Source organism: Staurois parvus, unplaced genomic scaffold (assembly GCF_062004578.1).
Source record: "Staurois parvus isolate SC_StPar_1 unplaced genomic scaffold, SC_StPar_1.0 ptg000181l, whole genome shotgun sequence".
NCBI classification, from domain to species: Eukaryota; Metazoa; Chordata; class Amphibia; order Anura; family Ranidae; genus Staurois; species Staurois parvus.
The window spans coordinates 3,475,804-3,497,220 of record NW_028317977.1 but is presented as its reverse complement, the minus strand read 5'-3'; the positions used below and the strand labels follow the sequence as shown (position 1 = coordinate 3,497,220).

General features: G+C 42.3%; 1 protein-coding gene across 2 annotated transcripts in view; it reads right to left on the bottom strand.

Moving 5' to 3' along the window:
• ATP1B4 (ATPase Na+/K+ transporting family member beta 4) overlaps positions 1 to 21,417 on the bottom strand; it is a 98,361-nt gene that overhangs the window by 4,190 nt on the left and 72,754 nt on the right. For both annotated transcript variants that reach the window (XM_089677215.1, XM_089677216.1), the window contains exons 4-6: positions 20,153 to 20,281; positions 6,848 to 6,952; positions 976 to 1,172 (exon numbers count right to left, since the gene is read on the bottom strand). In XM_089677215.1, the coding sequence (XP_089533341.1) occupies positions 976 to 1,172; positions 6,848 to 6,952; positions 20,153 to 20,281 (431 nt within the window). The remainder of the gene's footprint in view (positions 1 to 975; positions 1,173 to 6,847; positions 6,953 to 20,152; positions 20,282 to 21,417) is intronic.

Genomic DNA, 21,417 nt, shown 5'->3' with positions numbered 1-21,417 from the left:
GCCTATATAACAGCAAATGCTCTCCAATAAAAAATAATTATATCACAAAAGAATTTAATAAGTGAATAAAGTAAATAAAAAACCAAAACAAAAAAAGTGACAATTAAGTGAGGGGAATAGAGTCCACTTTTATCTGCTGTGTTCTCTGGTGTTAACAAGCTTCTACCTTTAGGAGATCCACACCACCACTTGTGACCACCACCATTGCTGCACTCACCAGCTGCAAAGCTGCCAAGGGAGAGCAGCAAACAGTGCTTTTTGAATAAAGAATCTCCAGCCTTTCACACCAGGTCATCCAGCTCCACCAATATGCTGTAGTTGCCTGGTAATACCACCTATTGCCACTAAAGACAGTCACATAGCCCATTCAATGCTGTATGGGAAAGAAGCGCTCAAAAGATGGCCCCCAGTCCTGAGACTGGAAGTGGCGACATTAAGTCAGCGCTTAGCTCTGCCCCTACATATTTTGTGCAACAACACATCTTCAGGGGATGCTAGTACCATGATGTGATATAATTTTTTATTGGAGAGCATTTGTGGATATTTAGGAGCCGCACTATTATTTATATTACATGCTTGAGTTCTGTATATTGACCTATTGCAAGCAGCCTGAAATACTTTACCGCTGACTAAGCTAATTTCCATTAAATATAGTTTGTTATATGCATTTACCAGTGGAGTGCATGCAGGATTCACCAGCAGACATACAGTATTGAACACTAAATTGTCCAGATCCTACTAGATCAAAGCAAAGTGTTATTGCTGGAAACTAAGAAGGCAGCATTTCCTGGACGTGTTCAGCTGTTTACGCATTCTATATGTTTAGCTCTTCATATATAACAATAGTAGTCAGAGAATCTATTTTTATAATTCATTGCTGCTTGCTCTACACACTGATCAGACTACTTTTTACATTTTTGAATACATTGCTGAGAAGCTTTATGGTTATTTTCATGATTCTGTATTTGGTTTTACCCGATTCATCTTCAGTATGATACATGGCTTCCCTTGGGAAAAGCCAAATGTTGGGTCTTCTATACCAGAGCAGTTCTGTAACAGAGAACGGCGGAACTGACAAGCCTTCTTTTCCTCATGTTCTTCTCCCTCCTGGATAAAATACTGTCCTGGTGTACACACCACATTGTTCGCTATTTGCTTTTCATCATCATAGGCTAGAAATGAAGTGAAATATTTTTCCAATCAATTATTCATATTTTACTGAAGCTCTCTTAAGCATAGCTGGATTTATGGATGGCAGTAACCTAGGCCCTTCGGGTAATTATTCCATACATTTACTTTGCAACTTCTTTTCCTGGGGCTAATCATGTCAGCCTACAAATGGGTCAGCTCCACCCCTCTGACCCCACAGGACAACTCCCTGCTTAAATAAAAGGAGGGAATCCCACTACCCCAACATTCCCTTTTTGTCCTCGCTCCGGGACAATTATCCTGCTACTGATATGAATGTATAAATGAAGGAAGAAAAATGAAGATCCCTACCTCTCCTGGCTGGTTCAGCCTGTCCAGGTGGAAGACTCCTTGCCTAGGAGGTTACCATGAGCTCTCCATAACCTTAGGGTGAGGCACAAAGATCGGACGACTCCAGGTAGGGGAGGAGGCTGGATGGCGATGAGATAACACCTTTTTCTTACCTAAGATGCTAAGGATTGTTTGTTCTATTCGCCTGCAGGGGAAAAGAAGCAGAAAGAACGAAAGCATAATTCCAAGTCCAGGTGTTCATCACCAGAATCTTCTGGTCACCGGTCTTCCGCTCAGCAAGATGCTGGTCATGGTTCAGGGGGCTCCAGAAAGGGGGTGTCCCGTTCACACTCACATTGTTCGTCAAGATCCAATGTGCGTTCCTCCCTGAAACTGGCTGCAAGTATCTGCTGGTCATGCGGTTCTCCCGCCATGCCATCAAAATTGGTGTGTGAAAAATGTTTTGAAGAGGTGGCTTGGGACAGAATTGTGGAGTCCCAGCAGGTGAAGAAGTAAATCCGTTAGGCGGTAGCAGAGGGCCTTAAAGAGGTCTCGCTAAGGCTGTCTTCTCAAGGGGACCAGATTTCTCAGCTGAGACCTAGGATGTGTCACCACCCCCAGAGCGTGACCACAGGGAGGCAAAATCATCTACAAAAAAGGAGAATCAGGAGTCTTATGCTTTCGACTTTTCACTGTTACCTTCTTTGTTACAGTGGTGAAGCAGGCGATTGCCTGGGAGTCATCATCATCACAACCTCCACAAAAAATAAGAAAGTATTTCCCTAATTTGAAAAAGGTTATGCCTAATTTTCCCATTATATATGAAATCAGAGAATTAATAGAGGAAGAGTGGTGTAGGCCAGACAAGAAGACAAACAAATTACGAAATTGTACCCGTTCCATTCTAAAGACTCAGATGTATGGAATTATGCTCCAAAGGTAGATGCATCGCTTCAGAGGTTGGCATGACATGTGACACTACCGCTTGATGATTCGGTAGCATTCCAAGATGTGATGGACAGAAGGTCGGACACAGAGCTAAAAAGTCTACCTTTTGTCAGGGGCAGCCTGTAAGCCAGTAGTAGCCTTGACGTCGGTGGCTAGAGCTATGAGTGCTTGGGTGTTGCAATTGACAGAGCTTAAAGTGGAGTTCAAGCCATTTTAGTGCTTATTAAAAGTCAGCAGCTACAAAAACTGTAGTTGCTGACTTTTAATAAACACACACTTATGTGTTCCAGGGTCTAGCATTGTTCTCACCCGTGCGGTCCCTTCTCCCCTTCTCTCCACCACGGCGCGAGCCAGCATCTCAACTGTGGGCAGCAGGCTCTGACAGATGGCGGTTTCACAGTCTGGTGCCCACTGCACATGCGGGAGTCGCACTGCACCTTCTAATTGGTCCGGCAGTCTCCTGGGACCTGTGAAAGTTCCAAGGAGACTGCGGGAGGGAGGAAGGGACCAAACTTCCAGCTCACTTCGCCACAGCGAACTGAGCTGGAAGTGGGAGCGGGTACCTGTAAAAAACAGGTATCTGCTCCCTCCCAATAGGTGCCAAATATGGCAGTGTAGGGGGGGAGGAGGCAAACAAACAGAGTTTCTACTTTTGAGTGGAACTCTGCTTTAAAGGATAAGTTCACCTTTGGAACATGTTTCATGTTCCACCTGTTCTCATAGCCGCAACAGCGCCTGCCGCCCCCCCCCTTCCTCAGACAGATAGTACGGGGAGAAGTTTCCCATATTATCTGTCAGATTTGAAAACAGCATGGCCGTACGGGGCTCCACCCACACGACCACGTCACTCATTCACAGTTCTGTCAATGAGTGCCTACAAGTCCTGGCAGCCTTAGTGTCTGTCAGCTAGTATTTTCCAATTAACTACCATGGCGCTGTGGAGTGCTATGGTAGTTCATTCAAGCCTCCTGTCAGAATATCTGCTTGACCGTACATCCCACATAGCTAGCAGATATTCTGACAGGTCTACAGAAGACATACATGGCACCAGTGGTCTATTGATCGCTGGTGCAATTCTTTACAGGCTCCTTTGGACAAAAATAATAAATGCACATTATTTTACCTGCAAAAAAATGTGCATTTATTATTTTTGTCCAAAAGGTGAACTTATCCTTCAAGTCAGCAGCAGATTTTGTGGCTGAGGCAGCAGTGGACCTTGTTTGGTTGTCGGCAAGAATGATGGCACACTTCATGGTGGCCAAAAGGGCTCTGTGGCTGAAACATTGGATGGTGGCTAGTGCATCTAAGCAGGGGCTGTGCTCTGTTCCATATGTTGGGAAGGTCTTGTCTGGCAAGACTTTGGAAGAGGCCGTCCAGCTTGTAACAGGTGCAAAATCAGGACTTATTCCACAGGAAGATCGAGGGAGCAATTTGAGACATACTGTAAGAGTCTTATTGACCAGGAAGGGATTATCTGCGACAGCCCTGATGGGCTTCCTAGGTTATTAACAAGGTTCAGAAGAGCAAGTCTACTAAGGGCACAAAGGCTGCAGATGGATCTTTCTGAAGGTTGGCCCAACCAGATTCTACAAGTGGAAGTGAGATTGTCTCTCTTCTTTCGAGTCTGGGCGGACCAAATTTAGGACCCTTGGGTTCTCTCTTTGGTGAGAAGTGGATATTGGCTGGAGTGGGAGCATCATCCTCCAGGAAACCATTTTGTAAGTACTCGATTGTCCTCCGAAAAAGTGAAAAGGGACTCATTGGAGGCCTACGTTCAAGACCTTTTGATTGCGGGGACAATTGTCCCGATTCCTGAAGACCAAAGGGGTGAAGGGATCTGCTCACTGATCTTTTTGGTAAGAAAGGCTATGAGGAAATTCAGGCCAGTACTGGATCTAAAATATTTGAACTCGTTCATTAAGCCAGTAATGTTTCAGATGGTGTAACTTCAAACCATTATATCAGTAGTCCAGCCATTGAATTGGATCACTGTCCATAGACCTGTCAGATGCATATCTACATGTCCCTATTCATGCATCTTGTCATTAGTTCCTCAGGTTTGTGGTCTGAGAAGCTCAATACCAGTTTGTTTGTCTCCCCTTCGGCCTCAGTTCAGCCCCCTGGATGTTCTTGAAGCTCCTTCTGGCGGTAGTTCTCCACTTAGAGAACTTAAGGATATTCCATTATCTCGACGATATCCTCCTTCTGGCAGGGTCCTGGCAAATGATTGAGCAAGAGCCCTGGAAGAGATACAAAGCTTTGGTTGGTTGATCAACTTTAGCAAGAGCCAGTTAGAGTATCTGGGGGTGTCATTTGACACAGTGGTGGGGAAGGTGTTCCTTCCAATGAAGAAGATATCCCTCTTAATCTCGACCATTCAAGCTCTGAAGACGAGTCATTCAATATCAGAATAACATTGTATGAGGGTCTTGAGGTTGATGAATGCAGCAGCCCCAACAGTGGCCTGGGCTCAATGGCATCTCAGACACCTCCAGTTTGCTTTCCACCAGCAGTGGGATAGGAGCTTTCTATGTTAGCAGATAGTGCTTGCCTGTTTTGGCAAGGAAGCTTTGATGTGGTGGACAAAAACAGGCAATCTAAATCAAGGCCTGTTGCTTTTAGTCACAGAAGTGACTACACTTACTTTCGTGAGCTTACTGTCAGGACCAGGTTGCGCAAGGAAGATGGAAGGGAGCGGTTGCTCTTTCCTCCAATAGTCTAGAGCATGTTTTTTTTTTTACAGCAATAACAACAGCCAGGCAGTTCAAATATTGTGAGCTGTTTCAGAACAGAGTGGTTTTCCATCCAGTTCTGTATTTCCTTCCAAAGGTTGCTTCGCCTTTTCATCTAAATCGGGAAGTGGTGTTTCCTTCATTGTCTCCCGTTTCAGGACTGGAAGATTGGTCAAAAGTGGACATATTCTAGGTCATTTCCACATACAGCTTATGTGGAGAATGGGAGGGTTCAGATTGGTGGATAACTTGTTCATCCTACCAGTAGGTCCTAAAAAGGGTCAAATGGCCTCACCTAGAATCCTTTCCTCTTGGATAGTCCAGACCATCAGACAAGTTTATGTAGCTAATGGTTTTGCTCCTTTAGAGGGGGTTTGTGCACATTTGACAAAGGCGACTTCGGCTTTATGGGCAAGTCAGGCAAGGGTTCTGGTGAAAGTGGTGTGTAAGCCTGCCAGCTGGAAGTCCCCTAACACTTTCATTTTCCATTACCATGTGGCCATGATGTATGGCCATTCCTGGCTTTTGGGCACTTCAATGCTCGCTTCTGCTCTGTGTGATATTAATACAATTATTTTGCATTCAGTCAGTGTTTTCTTCATTTTTATTGGTCCCCCCATTCTTGTTTAATGCTAGCTATATCCCATTTGTAGGCTGACATGATTAGCCCCAGGAATTGCCACCCTTGTGTTCGTTCACGAGGTGATGTTAGGAATGCCAGGGTATGCGGTATCCCTCCTTTTATTTGAGTAGGGGGTTTTCCTGTGGGGTCAGAGGGGTGGAGCTTACCCATTCATAGGCTGACATGATGAGCTCCCAGGAAAGGAAAATTACAGTAAGTATGGTGATAATTTTCTGTATTTACCCATTATCTGTTGCAGTTAGCAATTATTATATGTTTTTGTGTGTACTTCAACTTTATTCTAAGTCCTTCTATGGGTAGAGATTATTAAAAACTCAGCTCTGTTTAACCACTGTGGGCATTACAATAAAATTTAATGAAAGTGCTGGATTATTTCTTGTTTTACATAATGGAGAATGTAACTCCTTTGCCTGGCTTTGTGTTGGATAGCAGAATCCTGAGCTACAGTAGCTAGGTATTTGCACTAACAATGCCTAGTGTTTTTTTTAGTTTTGGAAAGAATGGAGTGGGATTAGAACACCTCTCAGATTGTATTGCTGTTTGTGCCCCCTTTAGGAAGATTCACCCTCTCTATTTGTCCTGTTTACTGTCATCATCAAAAGTGAAAGTAAAAGAAAATCCCACATTCTGGGCTGACATTAGAATAGTAATGGGGGAAATCTTGCAATGGGGACACTAGTTCTGGGGACTTACTGTGATTTCCTCAATTTGGAATGATATCCTCTCACTTCCTGTTTTGGATAAGGGACAGGAATAAAGGGAAATCTCCCCAATTGGACACAGATGACAAAAAAAACTGATGGGGGTTATAAGCCACGCTTACTCTATCCAAAATGAAAATGCCTTTACTTATGCTTTAAGTCTTCCCTTTATGCACTTTTCAGATAACTTCTGATTATGTTTTTTATATTCCTAGTTGAATTTGCCCTGGCTAGGATAGGTTTGTAATAAAGTGTCTGCTTTTTGTTATAAGGGCACATGTCCATCCCGCTACTATAGTTTTAGTTGCAATACATGTATAAATGTTTGTTATATAAAAAAGTACCTTCGAGAAACTTTTGTAGACTTTCTGAATAAGCTGTCCATGTATTTTTTTCCAAAGAATTAAAGGAGTAAGACAAACCAGATACATGCGGTCTGATTGTTACACCTATAAAGCAAATAAAACAGATTTATGTTACTTTTTTGATTGTCTACTAAATAAGATGCAATATATCTGTTACGTTGATATACAAATATATACTATATTGCAAAAAGTATTGTGATGTCTGCCTTTACACGCACATGAATGAATGGCATCCCATTCTTAGTCCGTAGGGTTCAATATTGAGTTGGCCCACCCTTTGCAGCTACAACAGCTTCAACTCTTCTGGGAAGGCTGTCCATAAGGTTTAGGAGTATGCCTATGGGAATGTTTGACCATTCTTCCAGAAGCGCATTTGTTAGGCCAGGCACTGATGTCTGACAAGAAGGCCTGGCTCACAGTCTCTGCTGTAATTCATCCCAAAGGTGTTCTATCAGGTTGAGGTCAGGACTCTGTGCAAGCCAGTCAAGTTCCTCCACTCCAAACTCGCTCATCCATGTCTTTTTGGACCTTGCTTTGTGCACTGGTGTGCAGTCATGTTGGAACAGGAAGGTTTAGGAGTGTGTCTATGGGAATGTTTGACCATTCTTCCAGAAGCGCATTTGTGATGTTAGATGAGAAGGCCTGTTTCGCAGTCTCCACTCAAATTCATCCCAAAGGTGATGGTGTGCAGTCATGTTGGAACAGGAAGGAGCCATCCCCAAAATGTTCCCACAAAGTTGGGAGCATAATATTGTCCAAAATGTCTTGGTATGCTGATGCCTTATGAGTTCCCTTCACTGGAACTAAGGGGCCAAAAATAACCCCACACCATAATCCCCCCTCCACCAAACTTTTCACTTGGCATAATGCAGTCAGGCAAGTACCATTCTCCAAACGCCAAACCCAAACGCATCCATCGGATTGCCAGACAGAGAGGCATGATTCGAACACATCTCCACTGCTCTAGAGTCTAGTGGCAGCGTGCTTTACACCACTGCATCCGATGCTTTCCATTGCAGTAGGTGACCGTGCGCTGACCCTGCGCTGTCATTTTACGTGGCCTACCACTTCGTGGCTTAGTTGCTGTTGTTCCCAGTTGCTTCCACTGTGGAATATTTAGTAGCAAGGAATATGGACTGTGGAATATTTAGTAGCAAGGAAATTTCACAGATGGACTTACTGCATAGGTGGCAACCTATCACGGTACCACGCTTGAATTTACTGAGCTCCTGAGAGTGACATTTTCTTTCATATTTGTAGAAGCAGTCTGCATGCCTAGGTGCTTGGTTTTTTACACCTGTGGCCATGGAGGTGATTGGAAAGCCTGGATACAATGATTTGGAGGGTGTGCCAATACTTTTGACAATACAATATATATTTACTGGCATATCATCAGAGCACATAGCTACAGTACATAGAAACTTTCTATTACATTTTCAGGGTCCTAAATGTTTTTTATGTATTCAGAATGGGTCTTCTTCCCCAAATAGACTTTAACACTTGTATCCTAATACAAAGTTTAATTTAGTACTGAAATTTTGCATCAATCCACCCAGCTGCAGAAGGTACAGTGCAGCTTTGAAATATGACAGTGGCATTATGTGAGAATTATACTAGGTTACTTTACACATTTTTGCCAAAACTGTTTTCTTTTTCAAGGAAAGCTCCATCTTTAAACACTTGGCCTCAAGAGGATTTACCCCCCTTCCTGACAAGGCCATTTCGTGCAATATGGCGCTGTGTTAGTTTAACTGACAATTGTGTGGTCATGCAACACTGCACTCAAAATAATTTTATGTCCTTTTTTCCCTACAAATGGAGCTTTCTTGTAGTGATATTTGATCGCCTGTGTGTTTTTTATTTTTTGGGCTATAAACAAAAAAATCCAACAATTTTGAGAAAAAAAATATGTTTTTGACTTTTTGCTATTAAACATGTCCAGTAAAAAAATTCAAAAAAAATCGGATCTTGTCATAAATTTAGGCCAAAATGTATTCTGCTACATATCTTTGCAAAAAAAAATCCCAATACGTGTAAATGAATTGGTTTATGTGAAAGCTATATTGTTTACAAATGGCGGTATTGATACTGGAATGTTTTATTTTTTTTACTAGTAATGGCGGCAATCAGTGCAGGATTGCGGGACTGCGGCGGGCATTCTGACACTGCAGGGAACTGACTTGATGTCACTGACATCCCCAGTGACACCAATACAGTGATCAGTGCTAATAAAAAGCACTGACACTGCACTAATGGCACTGGAATATACAGAATTGTATATTTTGGCAGGTAAGACTGTTTACACATACAGTCAGGTCCATAAATATTGGGACATCGACACAATTCTAACATTTTTGGCTCTATACACCACCACAATGGATTTGAAATGAAACAAACAAGATGTGCTTTAACTGCAGACTGACAGCTTTAATTTGAGGGTATTTACATCCAAATCAGGTGAACGGTGTAGGAATTACAACAGTTTGCATATGTGCCTCCCACTTGTTAAGGGACCAAAAGTAATGGGACAATTGGCTTCTCAGCTGTTCCATGGCCAGGTGTGTGTTATTCCCTCATTATCCAAATTACAATGAGCAGATAAAAGATCCAGAGTTAATTTCAAGTGTGCTATTTGCATTTGGAATCTCTTGCTGTCAACTCTCAAGATGAGATCCAAAGAGCTATCAGTGAAGCAAGCCATCATTAGGCTGAAAAAACAAAACAAACCCATCAGAGAGATAGCAAAAACATTAGGCGTGGCCTAAACAACTGTTTGGAACATTCTTAAAAAGAAGGAACGCACCGGTGAGCTCAGCAACACCAAAACACCCTTCACAACAGTTGGCCAGATCAAGAACACTCTCCAGGAGGTAGGTGTATGTGTGTCAAAGTCAACAATCAAGAGAAGACTTCACCAGAGTGAATACAGAGGGTTCACCACAAGATGTAAACCATTGGTGAGCCTCAAAAACAGGAAGGCCAGATTAGAGTTTGCCAAACGACATCTAAAAAAGCCTTCACAGATCTGGAACAACATCCTAAGGACAGATGAGACCAAGATCAACTTGTACCAGAGTGATGGGAAGAGAAGAGTATGGAGAAGGAAAGGAACTGCTCATGATCCTAAGCATACCCACTCATCAGTGAAGCATGGTGGTGGTAGTGTCATGGTGTGGGCATGTATGGCTGCCAATGGAACTGGTTCTCTTGTATTTATTGATGATGTGACTGCTGAGAAAAGCAACAGGATGAATTCTGAAGTGTTTCGGGCAATATTATCTGCTGTATAGAGCCAAAAATGTTAGAATTGTGTCGATGTCCCAATATTTATGGACCTGACTGTATGTATTGCAACTGCAAAATATAACTGTTTGCCTAAGCCTATGCTTTATCTGTACATTGGTTTCAAATATGTTATGAGGCATGTGCTGAAAACCATTTGTCACATTTCAAGGAACTTTCCAGAACCCAGAAGCAGAATAGTGTTGATTTGATTGTAAATATGTCGTAAAGTAGACTAAATGAAATGCAGAGTGAGTTCATGAGTTGACTTTTCTAGGTCCGGTGTTGTCCTATGATACAGTAGAATCCAAAATGCCATGTACCACTGCCAGTAATCCTGAGGCCAGCAATTCTGTCCTGGTACACAAATAGTAACATCATGCATTGGAGAAAAACAAGGCTTACATTGCAGCCGCTGTTATTGAAACAGGACAACTTAACTAACAAAACACTATCATTCTATAGTTCATTAGAATGCTGAGCTCAAATAGCAAGAGCTGAACTGATCATCCAGTATTTATTCTATATGTAGCCAGTAGTTCAAAGTTTTATAAATGTATAATAAAGATACATGCCTTTAAAAATGGTCTTACTTCTAATGGTTCTTCCTATAGTTCTACATTCTTTAAGTGCTGGTTCACACTGGTGCGATTTCTGACATGACTTCAGTCACATAACAAGAAAAATCACATTATTTTCAATAGTGCCCATTCACATTAATGCGACTTTGTGTGGTGCAATTTTGAAAAAGGTTCCTGTGCTAATTTGGCACAATTTAGCTCCACAGAATATGCTAGCCACATCGGAAGTCCCATCAAGATCGCACTACATGAATACACTGAAAGTCAGAATCAAGGTACAGTGTGAACCAAGCCTTTGTCTGCTTTCTTCATGCTTATCTATTTTTTCTGTATTCATTTTATTTCAATTGCCTTTTCAGTGTTTTCAAAACATTCCTCAACTTTAGGTACTGCCTAAAACTGAACTCCAGGAATCCAGCCACTTTTTAAAATGTTTTGGAGTACTTGGTGTTAGGTCCAACCAGGTGCATGCCACTTTGTGGACTTATCTCTTTAATTTACAATTTTTATTTTTACTGAGTGCCAAGAGCATATCTATCACTATTCTTCAGGCTCTCAAGATGGACCTTCTGCTCCATCTGCTGTGCCTGCCCCTCCCCTTCATGCACCTCATTGAGCTTAACCCATAGTAAGCCAGCATATTCTATTAGGTGGCTGAATTCCTGGAATTAAGTTTACAGCTGAAATTTAACTAAAAAATATTTTTTCAGCCCTACAATTTAATTGACCAAACTTACCAGTATTGAAGGTTGTCCCGCATCGTGTAGACTGCTTGATCCTGGAGGAATCTTTATCCCCAGGGATGTCCTGTCCTCTTCCTGCCTCTGAACTTTTAGCGCAGGACTAGAACCCTGGTGAAAGCTCAAGCAGCAGACCAAGGAAAACTAAGAAATAGGCAGGTTTGAGTAGAAACCTAGAGACCATTTCTGGTCCAGAACAATGGCAATGACTCTTTGAGGGAGGAGGTGTGTCACAGTAGCTTGATAGTCTGTAGATGTAGCTGAGGTAGGTATGACAATATGAAGCGGGATATTGGCAGGTATGACAATATGAAGCGAGATGGAGGCAGCTTCAGACCTCTTGCATATAGCCCCAGGACACCACATCTTTTACTCATACCCCTGAAATGCATTCAGCCCATGTAGCCACAAAGTCCAGCAGACCATGAGAAGTGGGGTTGCTCCTCACTGTGAAAGCGACACTGGGCCCCTGACTTGGCATTTCATTTTGAGGCCTGGGAGAGTGAAAAGAACTCATCTTAGCCTCAAAGGCAACATACTTCCCAGGTTAATGCATAGGCATGTTTGCTGGGGCAAGAGGGTGCTCTGTCCTCTGGTGACATTCTTGAAAAAGTTGTCTAGGGAAGGCTCTGGGAAGGTGTTCTCCCTCTTTAGGGCACATGCAGTAAGCATTTCCCCTTGCACTGTTGTTTCAAAGAGCAACAGTTAGTCAAAAAGTTCTCTGTACATATGTAACCCATTGAAATGTTGTTACAGTGCCTTGAAAAAGTATTCATACCCCTTGAAACTTTCCACATTTTGTCATGTTACAACCAAAAACGTAAATGTATTTTATTGGGATTTTATGTGATAGACCATCACAAAGTGGCACATAATTGTGAAGTAGAAGGAAAATGATAAATGGTTTTCAAAATTTTATACAAATAAAGTGTGGCATGCATTTGTATTCATCCCCCTTTACTCTGACATTCCTAACTAAAATCTAGTGGAACCAATTGCCTTCAGAAGTCACTTAATTAGTAAACAGAGTCCACGTGTGTAATTAAATCTCAGTATAAATACAGCTGTTCTGTGAAGCCATTAGAGGTTTGTTAGAGAACATTAGTGAACAAACAGCATCATGAAAGCCCAGGAACACACCAGACGGGTCAGGGATAAAGTTGTGGAGTAGTTTAACCTTTATTCTACAGGGCACTTATACCCCCTTTCTGCCCAGGCCAATTTCCAGCTTTCAGCGCTGTCGCACTTTGAATGAAAATTGTGCGGTCATTCAACATTGTATCCATATGAAATTGTTATACTTTGTTTGTGACAGACAGAGCTTTCTTTTGGTGGTATTTAATCGCCTCTGGGTTTTTTTATTTTTCCTTAAACAAACCAAAAACCAACCAACAACCAACAACCACTGAAAATTTTGAAAAAAAAAACGTTTTTTCTTAGTTTTGTTATAAAAATTTGTAAATAAGTGATTTTTCTCCTTCACTGATATGTGCTAATGAGGCTGCAGTGGTGGGTACTGATAGGCTGCACTGATGGACACTGATAGGTGGCACTGATAGGCACTGATGAGGAGGCACTGGTAGGTGGCACTGATGGGCATTGACAGTCATCACTGATAGGCACTGAAAGGCAGCACCGATACATGGCACTGATAGGTAGCACTGATAGGCGGCACTGGCTGGCACTGATAGGCGGCACTGACTGGCACTGATAGGCGGCACTGACAGGCACTGATAGGTGGCACTGATGCGCACTGATAGGCGTCACTGACTGGCACTGATAGTTGGCACTGATAGTTGGCACTGAAAGCAGCTCTGATGGGCATCTTCGGCTCTTTCCGTGATCGGTGATCCGCTGTGTCCGAGGGACACAGCGCACCGCCGATCGCCGAGCTGCACACTCCCTGAGCCGCGCATGCGCGGTGAGAATGGGAGGATGTCATATGACATCCTCCCAGAACGAGAGAACCACCTTGCACCCGTCATTGGACTATATGGCGGGCGGGTGTTCAAAGCAGGGTTAGGTCATAAAAAAATATCCCAAGCTTTGAACATCTCACAGAGCACTGTTCAATCCATTATCCGAAAATGGAAAGAGTATGGCACAACTGCAAACCTACCAAGACATGGCCGTTCACCTAAACTGACAGGCCAGGCAAGGAGAGCATTAATCAGAGAAGCAGCCAAGAGGCCCATGGTAACTCTGGAGGAGCTGTAGAGATCTACAGCTCAGGTGGGAGAATCTGTTCACAGGACAACTATTAGTTGTGCACGCCACAAATCTGGCCTTTATGGAAGAGTGGCAAGAAGAAAGCCATAAGAAATCCCATTTGCAGTTTGTGAGAAGCCATGTGGGGGACACAGCAAACATGTAGAAGAAGATGCTCTTGTCAGATGAGACCAAAATTGAACTCTTTGGCCAAAAAGCAAAACTCTATATGTAGCAAAAAATAATACTGCACATCACCCTGAATACATCATCCCCACTGTGAAACATGATGATGGCAGCATCATGTTGTGGGGATGCTTTTTTTCAGCAGGGACAGGGAAGCTGGTCAGAGTTGATGGGAAGATGGATAGAGCCAAATACAGGGCAATCAGAGAAGAAAACCTGTTCAAGTCTGCAAAAGACTTGAAACTGGAACAGAGGTTCACCTTCCAGCAGGACAACGACCCTAAACATACAGCCAGAGCTACAATGGAATGGTTTGGATCAAAGCATATTCATGTGTTAGAATGGCCCAGTCAAAGTCCAGACCTAAATCCAATTGAGAATCTGTGGCAAGACTTGAATATTGGTGTTCACAGACACACTCCATCTAATCTGACAGAGCTTGAGATATTTTGCAAAGAAGAATGGGCAAACATTTCACTCTCTAGATGTGCAAAGCTGGTAGAGACATTCCCAAAAAGACTTGCATCTGTAATTGCAGTGAAAGGTGGTTCTACAAAGTATTGACTCAGGGGGCTGAATAGAAATGCAATCCACACTTTGCAGATATTTATTTTTAAAAAAAGTTTGAAAGCCATTTATCATTTTCCTTCCACTTCACAATTATGTGCCACTTTGTGTTGGTCTATCACATAAAATCCCAATAAAATACATTTACGTTTTTGGTTGTAACATGACAATGTGTGGAAAATTTCAAGGGGTATGAATACTTTTTCAAGGCACTGTACTTGCAGTGTATTAAAATGGACATTAGATGGTGGTGGCTTTCCATTCAAGGTCAATCACATGGACAGAACAGCCCTCTGGAACTTGTATGCTGACTACATTTCCCAAGAAATGCAGCATGTGGGTGGGGGCATATTAATATCAAAGGCCAGGACATTTGCCAGGAGAGTGTGGGGAGAGACTGAAGGAGAAGGAGGTGTGCTGATGGCTGAACTAGGAGCCAGGGTAGGAGAGAGAGGAAGACCGGAAAGAGACTACTGACCATGCTGTCCAGCAGGCCAATCTGACAGCAGGAGACCAGACAGGACATGGAGTCTGAGCCGGGGAGTCCATGGACTGACCCCGTCTGCAGAGAAAGACAGACCGCTACTATCTGCTAGACTACTTTGATGCACCCACTAGTCAACTGAATACTGACAGTCTGCCACCTCAGCTACGGTATCTGCTTACACATAGTTGTGAACATTACATATAGTTGCCTCAGTTTGCGGCCTAGTTCTCACAGCCGCCATCATTGAGATACATGTACATTACAGTTTATTGTACAAGTTGACCACAGGACATACAGTTGCAGGCTAGGATGCAAACTGAAATACATTTTCCTCCTTCAACAAAGCAGGATTCCCATTATTGTTGTTTACAATATCCACAAGCCTACCTGCACAGAAATGTAGGGTAACAGGTAAGAGCTCCAACTAGTTTGGAACCAAAGGATTGGTTAAAATCAACTCAGGTGCTTTAGTCGTATCCTTGGTCCATACCCCCAAGTTATAGGAAATGAACAGGAAAGCAAAAGCAGGTTTCAGGATAGGGCCTGCCAGAGAGTATAAGAACCAGTGCATCTTGTTTCTGCATCAAAAATGCATGCACAGTGTTTTCTAGGTATTCCAATGGCCCTAGTTCACACCAGTCCAGTCAGTTCCAGTCAGTTTCCGGTGCAGAAAAACAAGTAGAACATGTTGCATTTTTTCTGCACAGAACTATACTGGAACATGGCAAACTGCATCAAATCTGCACCGGAACGGAGTGTGGTGTGAACTGTAAGCAAAAACGTATCCAGAATGCATCCAGAGTGCGTTTTTGTGGTGTGAACTGGCCCTAAGAAATGGTCAGTGTGTTTATAAATATATATAACAGTGTATAACCAAGAATAGCTGGGTCCCTGTTTGGAATGATCGACTTTTATTAAACACCTCCTTGATAGCGTATTGCTCAGCAAAACATCTGGGAGGAGGCAGCAATTGTGAAAGGGTTCAATGCCCCACCTTCCTCAGCATTCTTCTTGCTGGTGATTGCCTCAGGCAAGAAGGTGGAGATAGGTGCTTGCTTTCAAAGCAGCCATCTCCTCCTAGCTGTGGTTTCAGGCAGCTGTGCACCAAGAGGGGGGGCGCCTTGTCCGACATCACAGCTAGTATAACAGGACACCTAGGAAGATGAATTATTATGAGGCGAGGACAACGCTATATATAGAGTCTAGCTATAAACAGAGCATTCCCCTCTGGAAATCATTTTTTTCTAGTAACCAATCAGATTCTAGGTTTTATTGTCAAAGCTTAATTGAAAAAGCTGAAGTTAGAAGTTGATTGGTTATTAAAGCGATAGTAAACTGCAACAAAGAAAAAAAAAAAAGTCACCTGCAATGTAATGTCATAATATGCATTGGATACTAGCACATTATGTAAAACTCACCTTAAAACAAAGCCCTCCAGTGGCACGCTGTCATCGCTGCAGAGGCTTCCATCTTCACCCGGTCCTTCCTCCAGGTTCGTGATCTCCGGCCGTCTGACAGGCCGGGCCGCGATGATATCACTCCCGTGAAAGCGCGCGGGAGTCCCGGGCCATGTCACACAGCTCTGAAGGAATGTCATGTGTATGCCGTTCCTTCAGAGTGCATGTGCCGGCTTTAGGAAAGAGAGAATATCTCCTAAGCTGTGCACGTTTAGGAGATGTTCATTTTACCTACAGGTAATCTTTATTATAAGCTTACCTGTAGTTAAAATTTAAAAAATGGGTTTACTATCACTTTACCACCATATTTTGTGTGCACCAGTTTTAGTACTTCTCCACCAATGTCTGGTAGATAATCAGTCCAAAGATTGAAAAAGTCTTACACCTGTGGTATCCCCAGACTCTGGAGGAGTAGCAGAAAGCAAATTTTGGTATGAATTCTAAGTATGCCCTTGTTCTGAGTTAGAACTATCTTATTAAATTGACAACTTTGTATAAAAAAAAAAAAAAAATGTTTTGTTTTCTATATGCATTTTCCAAAAACGTACGGCAAAAAAAAAAGAAATGTTTAAAAGACTCACCATGTCTCCTAAAAATACCTTGTTGTGTGTTTTGCGGGTGTATCTACTGTCGTGGTGCTCCAGGGCCTCCAAAATGTGATAGGTAATCAGAAAATCAGATGTATGATTTATGCCCCTTGCAAGCCTGAAGGTGCTCTTTCTATTTTGGGCCCCTCTGCAGTTAGGCTCCAAAAAGGTCTCAAATATGTGGAATCCCCATACTCGGCAGCAGAATGTGTTTTGGGGTGTAATTGTAGGTATGCCCATGTTGTTTGGTAGAAATATCATTTTAAATTACAGTTGTATGTAAAAAAATGCATTTTCCAAAAACTTGTGGCAAAAAATGTGTTCTGAAAAAGGCTCAACATGCCTCTAATTTAATAAATTGGAGCATCTACTTTGTAAAATGGGGTAATTTTTTGGGTGTTTGTCTTGTCCTGGCACTTTAGGGCCTCAAGAAACATGATAAACAAAGATTGTGTCACTGCTTAAGCCGAAGGGGACTCCTTCCCTGGATGCTCAGAGAGACAGGGTACTGGCGTTCCATGTGTTCAAGAACGCTTCTTAATGTGAATTGAAAGAAAGCTGCATTCCTCATCAGCCCATGTAAACAGAAAATGAAAGGTGACCACAACCTGTGAGTCTCCACCAAAACCTTGCCCCCCCCCGATGACACGTTTTGTCTCGTCCACCAAAGGGCCACTTATGACTAAACCCCAGAGGGCAAAGCAAAATTTGTCAGAGGGTGTGGTTTTGAAGAGACACACAAACATGATATGTAGTCAGGAAATCAGATACAAAATATGCCCCTTGAAAGTCTTTTGCCCTTTGAAAATGTATGCCCCTTGGAAGGTGTTCATTGGATTTTGGACCCCGCTATGTATCTCTGCAGAAAAAAGGTTTCACATATGTGTTGCCCTCATACTTGGGAGGCATTCAAGAATGTGTTCTGGAGTGTAATTGTTGGCATGCAGATGCCATGTGTGAGAAATAACTTACTTTATTTACTTTCTTCCATTTCCAACAAATTGTGACAAAAAAAATTACAACTCAGCATCCTCTTACTAAATACATTGGACTGTCTACTTTCCATAAACGGCACTTTAGGGCCCCAAGAAATGAGAGGCCATTTGGATATGAGAGTTGATACATTTAAAATATATATACCAATGTTTTTAGACTCAATTTCACACACGGAAAATAATATACACTGGTTTGGGTTATTTTTACCAATGAAATGTAGAAGAATACATTTTGGCCTAAATTTGTTTACATAGTAAAAAATTCAAAACAAAGGCAATGAAATACCACTAAAAGAGTGCTGTATCTGTTTAAACAAAATTATAGAAAATTAATTTCGGAACAGTCAGGACCGGACTGGCCATGGGGCACACTGGGCACTTGTACCGAGCGGTACGTAGAGGACCGTGCATTTCTAGGTTCCTCTATGTGCCACCCAGCCATCTCTCCTATCCATCTCCTGCAAACGGTCAGCTCCTGTATGCTCCCCTGCAAGCCGCTTCCCCCCTCCCTCCCTCATCTCCTCTAGCACTGCGGGGGATCTGTCAGCATAATCTGTGCCCGATGCTGACAGTTCCCCGCACACCACAGACGGGAGAGGAATGACACAGCTGGTTATGCCCGTCCTCATCCCGCCTTCTCCTCATTTGTCTGCCCCGCCAGCCTTGTGTTTCCTCTCCACCCTTCTCTCTTTCTCTCTCTCTGTCTCCTGTTTCTCTCCTTTCTTTCTTTCTTTCTTTTTCTCTCTCTCTCTCTGCCTCTTCTGTTTCTCCTTTCTCTCACTCTCTGTCTCCTGTTTGTCTCCTTTCTTTCATTCGTCTTTCTTTCTTTCTTTCTTTCTTTCTTTCTTTCTTCTTTCTTTCTTTCTTTCTCCTTTTTCTTTCTTTCTTTCTTTCTTTCTTTCTTTCTTTCTTTCTTTCTTTCTTTCTTTCTTTCTTTCCCTTTCCCTCCTTCCTTTCTTTACCTCCCTCCTTTCTTTACCTCCCTCCTTTCTCTCTCTTTCTTTATTTCCCTCCTTCCTTTCTCTCTCTCTCTTTCTTTCCCTCTTTCCTTCCTTTCTTTCTTTCCCTCCTTCCTTCCTTTCTTTTCCTCCTTCCTTCTTTTCTTTTCCTCCTTCCTTCTTTTCCTTCTCACCTTCCTTCCTTTCTTTCCCACCTTCCTTTTTTTCTCTCTCCCTCCTTCCTTTCTTTCCCTCCTTCTTTCCTTTCTTTTTCTCTTTCTTTACCTCGTTCCTTCCTTCCTTTCTTTCCCTCCTTCCTTTCTTTCTTTCCCTCCCTCCTTCCTTTCTTTCCTTTTTTTCCTTTGTTTCTTTTTCTCCTTCCTTTCCCTCCTTCTCTTCTTCCTTTCTTTCTCTCCTTCCTTTCCCTCCTTCTTTCCTTTCTTCCTTTCTTTCTCTCCTTCGTTTCCCTCCTTCTCTCCTTCCTTTCTTTCTTTCTTTCTTTCCCTCCTTCCTTTGTTTCTCTCCTTCTTTTCCCTCCTTCTCTCCTTCCTTTCTTTCCCTCCTTCTCTCCTACAAAAAACTCAAAATAAAATATAAAATTGTAAAAATAAAAACCTACTGACACTAGCAGGGTTGCAAAGGTTGCTCTTACAACCAGGCCCTGGTGTTCTACCACCGGGCTCCGAGGAAAGGGTCCCCGGGCTTTGGGCTGCTCAGTCCAAAGGTCCCGGGCCTTTTTTTTTGTCCCAATCCGGGCCTGGATATAGTGTAGCATACCCGAGTAATTCATAGTCAAAGCATCCCAGGTCTGAAAACTGAAAAATGGACTAGACATGTGGTTCAAGGGGTCAAACTGGTGATATACTACAAGCATATATTGTTTTGCTTACATGTCAGACGTTTTGCTTACATCCAACTGTGTATTGGACATACCACAAATTTTGTACCCCAACACAGCACAATGGACTTTGACTTTTATGGCATACTGTTTTTATGGTGTGCAAAGTTGAATAAGACATGGTGACCAATTGTAATTCAGATTACTGATTTTACTGAGTCCAGAACTGTTAAAGATTAATTCTTCTTGCTTGCAATAGGTTAGGATGCTTTGCCTTTTGCACTCTACCTTACTGAATATGTCTAAATATGCTGTACAGGCTCTAGGCAGTTGAGGGCAGACTTTAGGAGCAAAAAGAGAAGTAAAGAGGAACAAATCGTGCAAGCTGGGGTTATATGTAAAGAAATCAATTACTTACCTGGTGGGAAGACTCTCTCTCTGTATGTTGGTACGTATGGGCTTATTGTTGCAAGCAATCCATATATACATAAAGCAAACATCCCAGTTAGAAATGCATAAAGTAAAAGGTAAAATAACAAAATAAGACCTGAAATGATATAAATGAGCTCATTAGTAAGTAAGTAAAATTATTATTCATTTATACAAATAATTGTTTACAACATAATTATGCAAAATATGTCATCCTAACAGAGTAATGAATCCATTTGTACAACAAAAATGAATAACAAATTAATAAAAAAACAAAATATACATAGTCTTTTGGGATGTTGGCAGTAGGCACATAAATCTGTGGCAATTTAGCAAAAAAAGATTAAAGCTGCTCTGTACCTGGAGACTGTAAAAAAATATTTTTCTATACTCTGACAGACTGGAGCTGTTCAGTGTTTTTTTCAGCAGCCCCTGAACTCTCCCTAATGTTTTCCTATGTGTCCATGTACACATAGTCGTTTACGGTCGTTTACAGGCAGTTGAGTTTACAGTCATTTTTTTGAACGCACCAAACTTGTGTTCAGGAGTAGATTTTACCAGCGTTTCAAATGCCAAACACTTGTAAATGCGTGTAAACGCGGTTAACCGCATTTATAAGTGTTTGCATTTAGAAGCGTTTTTTAACTGTTCCATATCCAGATGCTGTCCAGAGCCTTTTTTCGTCATCTAAATAGCAAAAAAAAACCTGGCCATGAAGAGGGTAAAACCTTCCTGAGCTCAAGTGGTTAAACATTACTTTGTCCAATCAATAAACCGTGGCATGTTCAAATATTCTTTTATTGAAAGTAGGTTTCCTTTAAAGCCTAAGTTTAGGTATTTTCCTTTAATCAGCACAAGGAATGTTCCTTTTGCTAGTGCCGCATATTCCAGTTGAAATCCAAGGTCCTCTGTTCCCCTAAACCCCTGCAGCTGTAATCTTCCAATGCTCTGGGGTTATTATTATGACATGTAATCAATAAAAAGTGATCTAGGAATGGAGGACGGGCAGATGAATGAAAAGTCCTGTGCCCTTCATAGAGCACTTTTCAGACATTAAAGCTATAGTACAGCTTCTATGAATGGAGAAAGGGGCAGTATGCTCTGGCATAGTTTCTACTGTTGATAAGTGTCTGTGACAAGTCCAGCGCTCTTATTAACCCTTGCATCATTGGAAGATTACAGCTGTGGGGGGACGGGGGAACAGAGGACTGATCAACTAGGACAGTCTGACCCAGCACAAGGAACTAGTCTCAG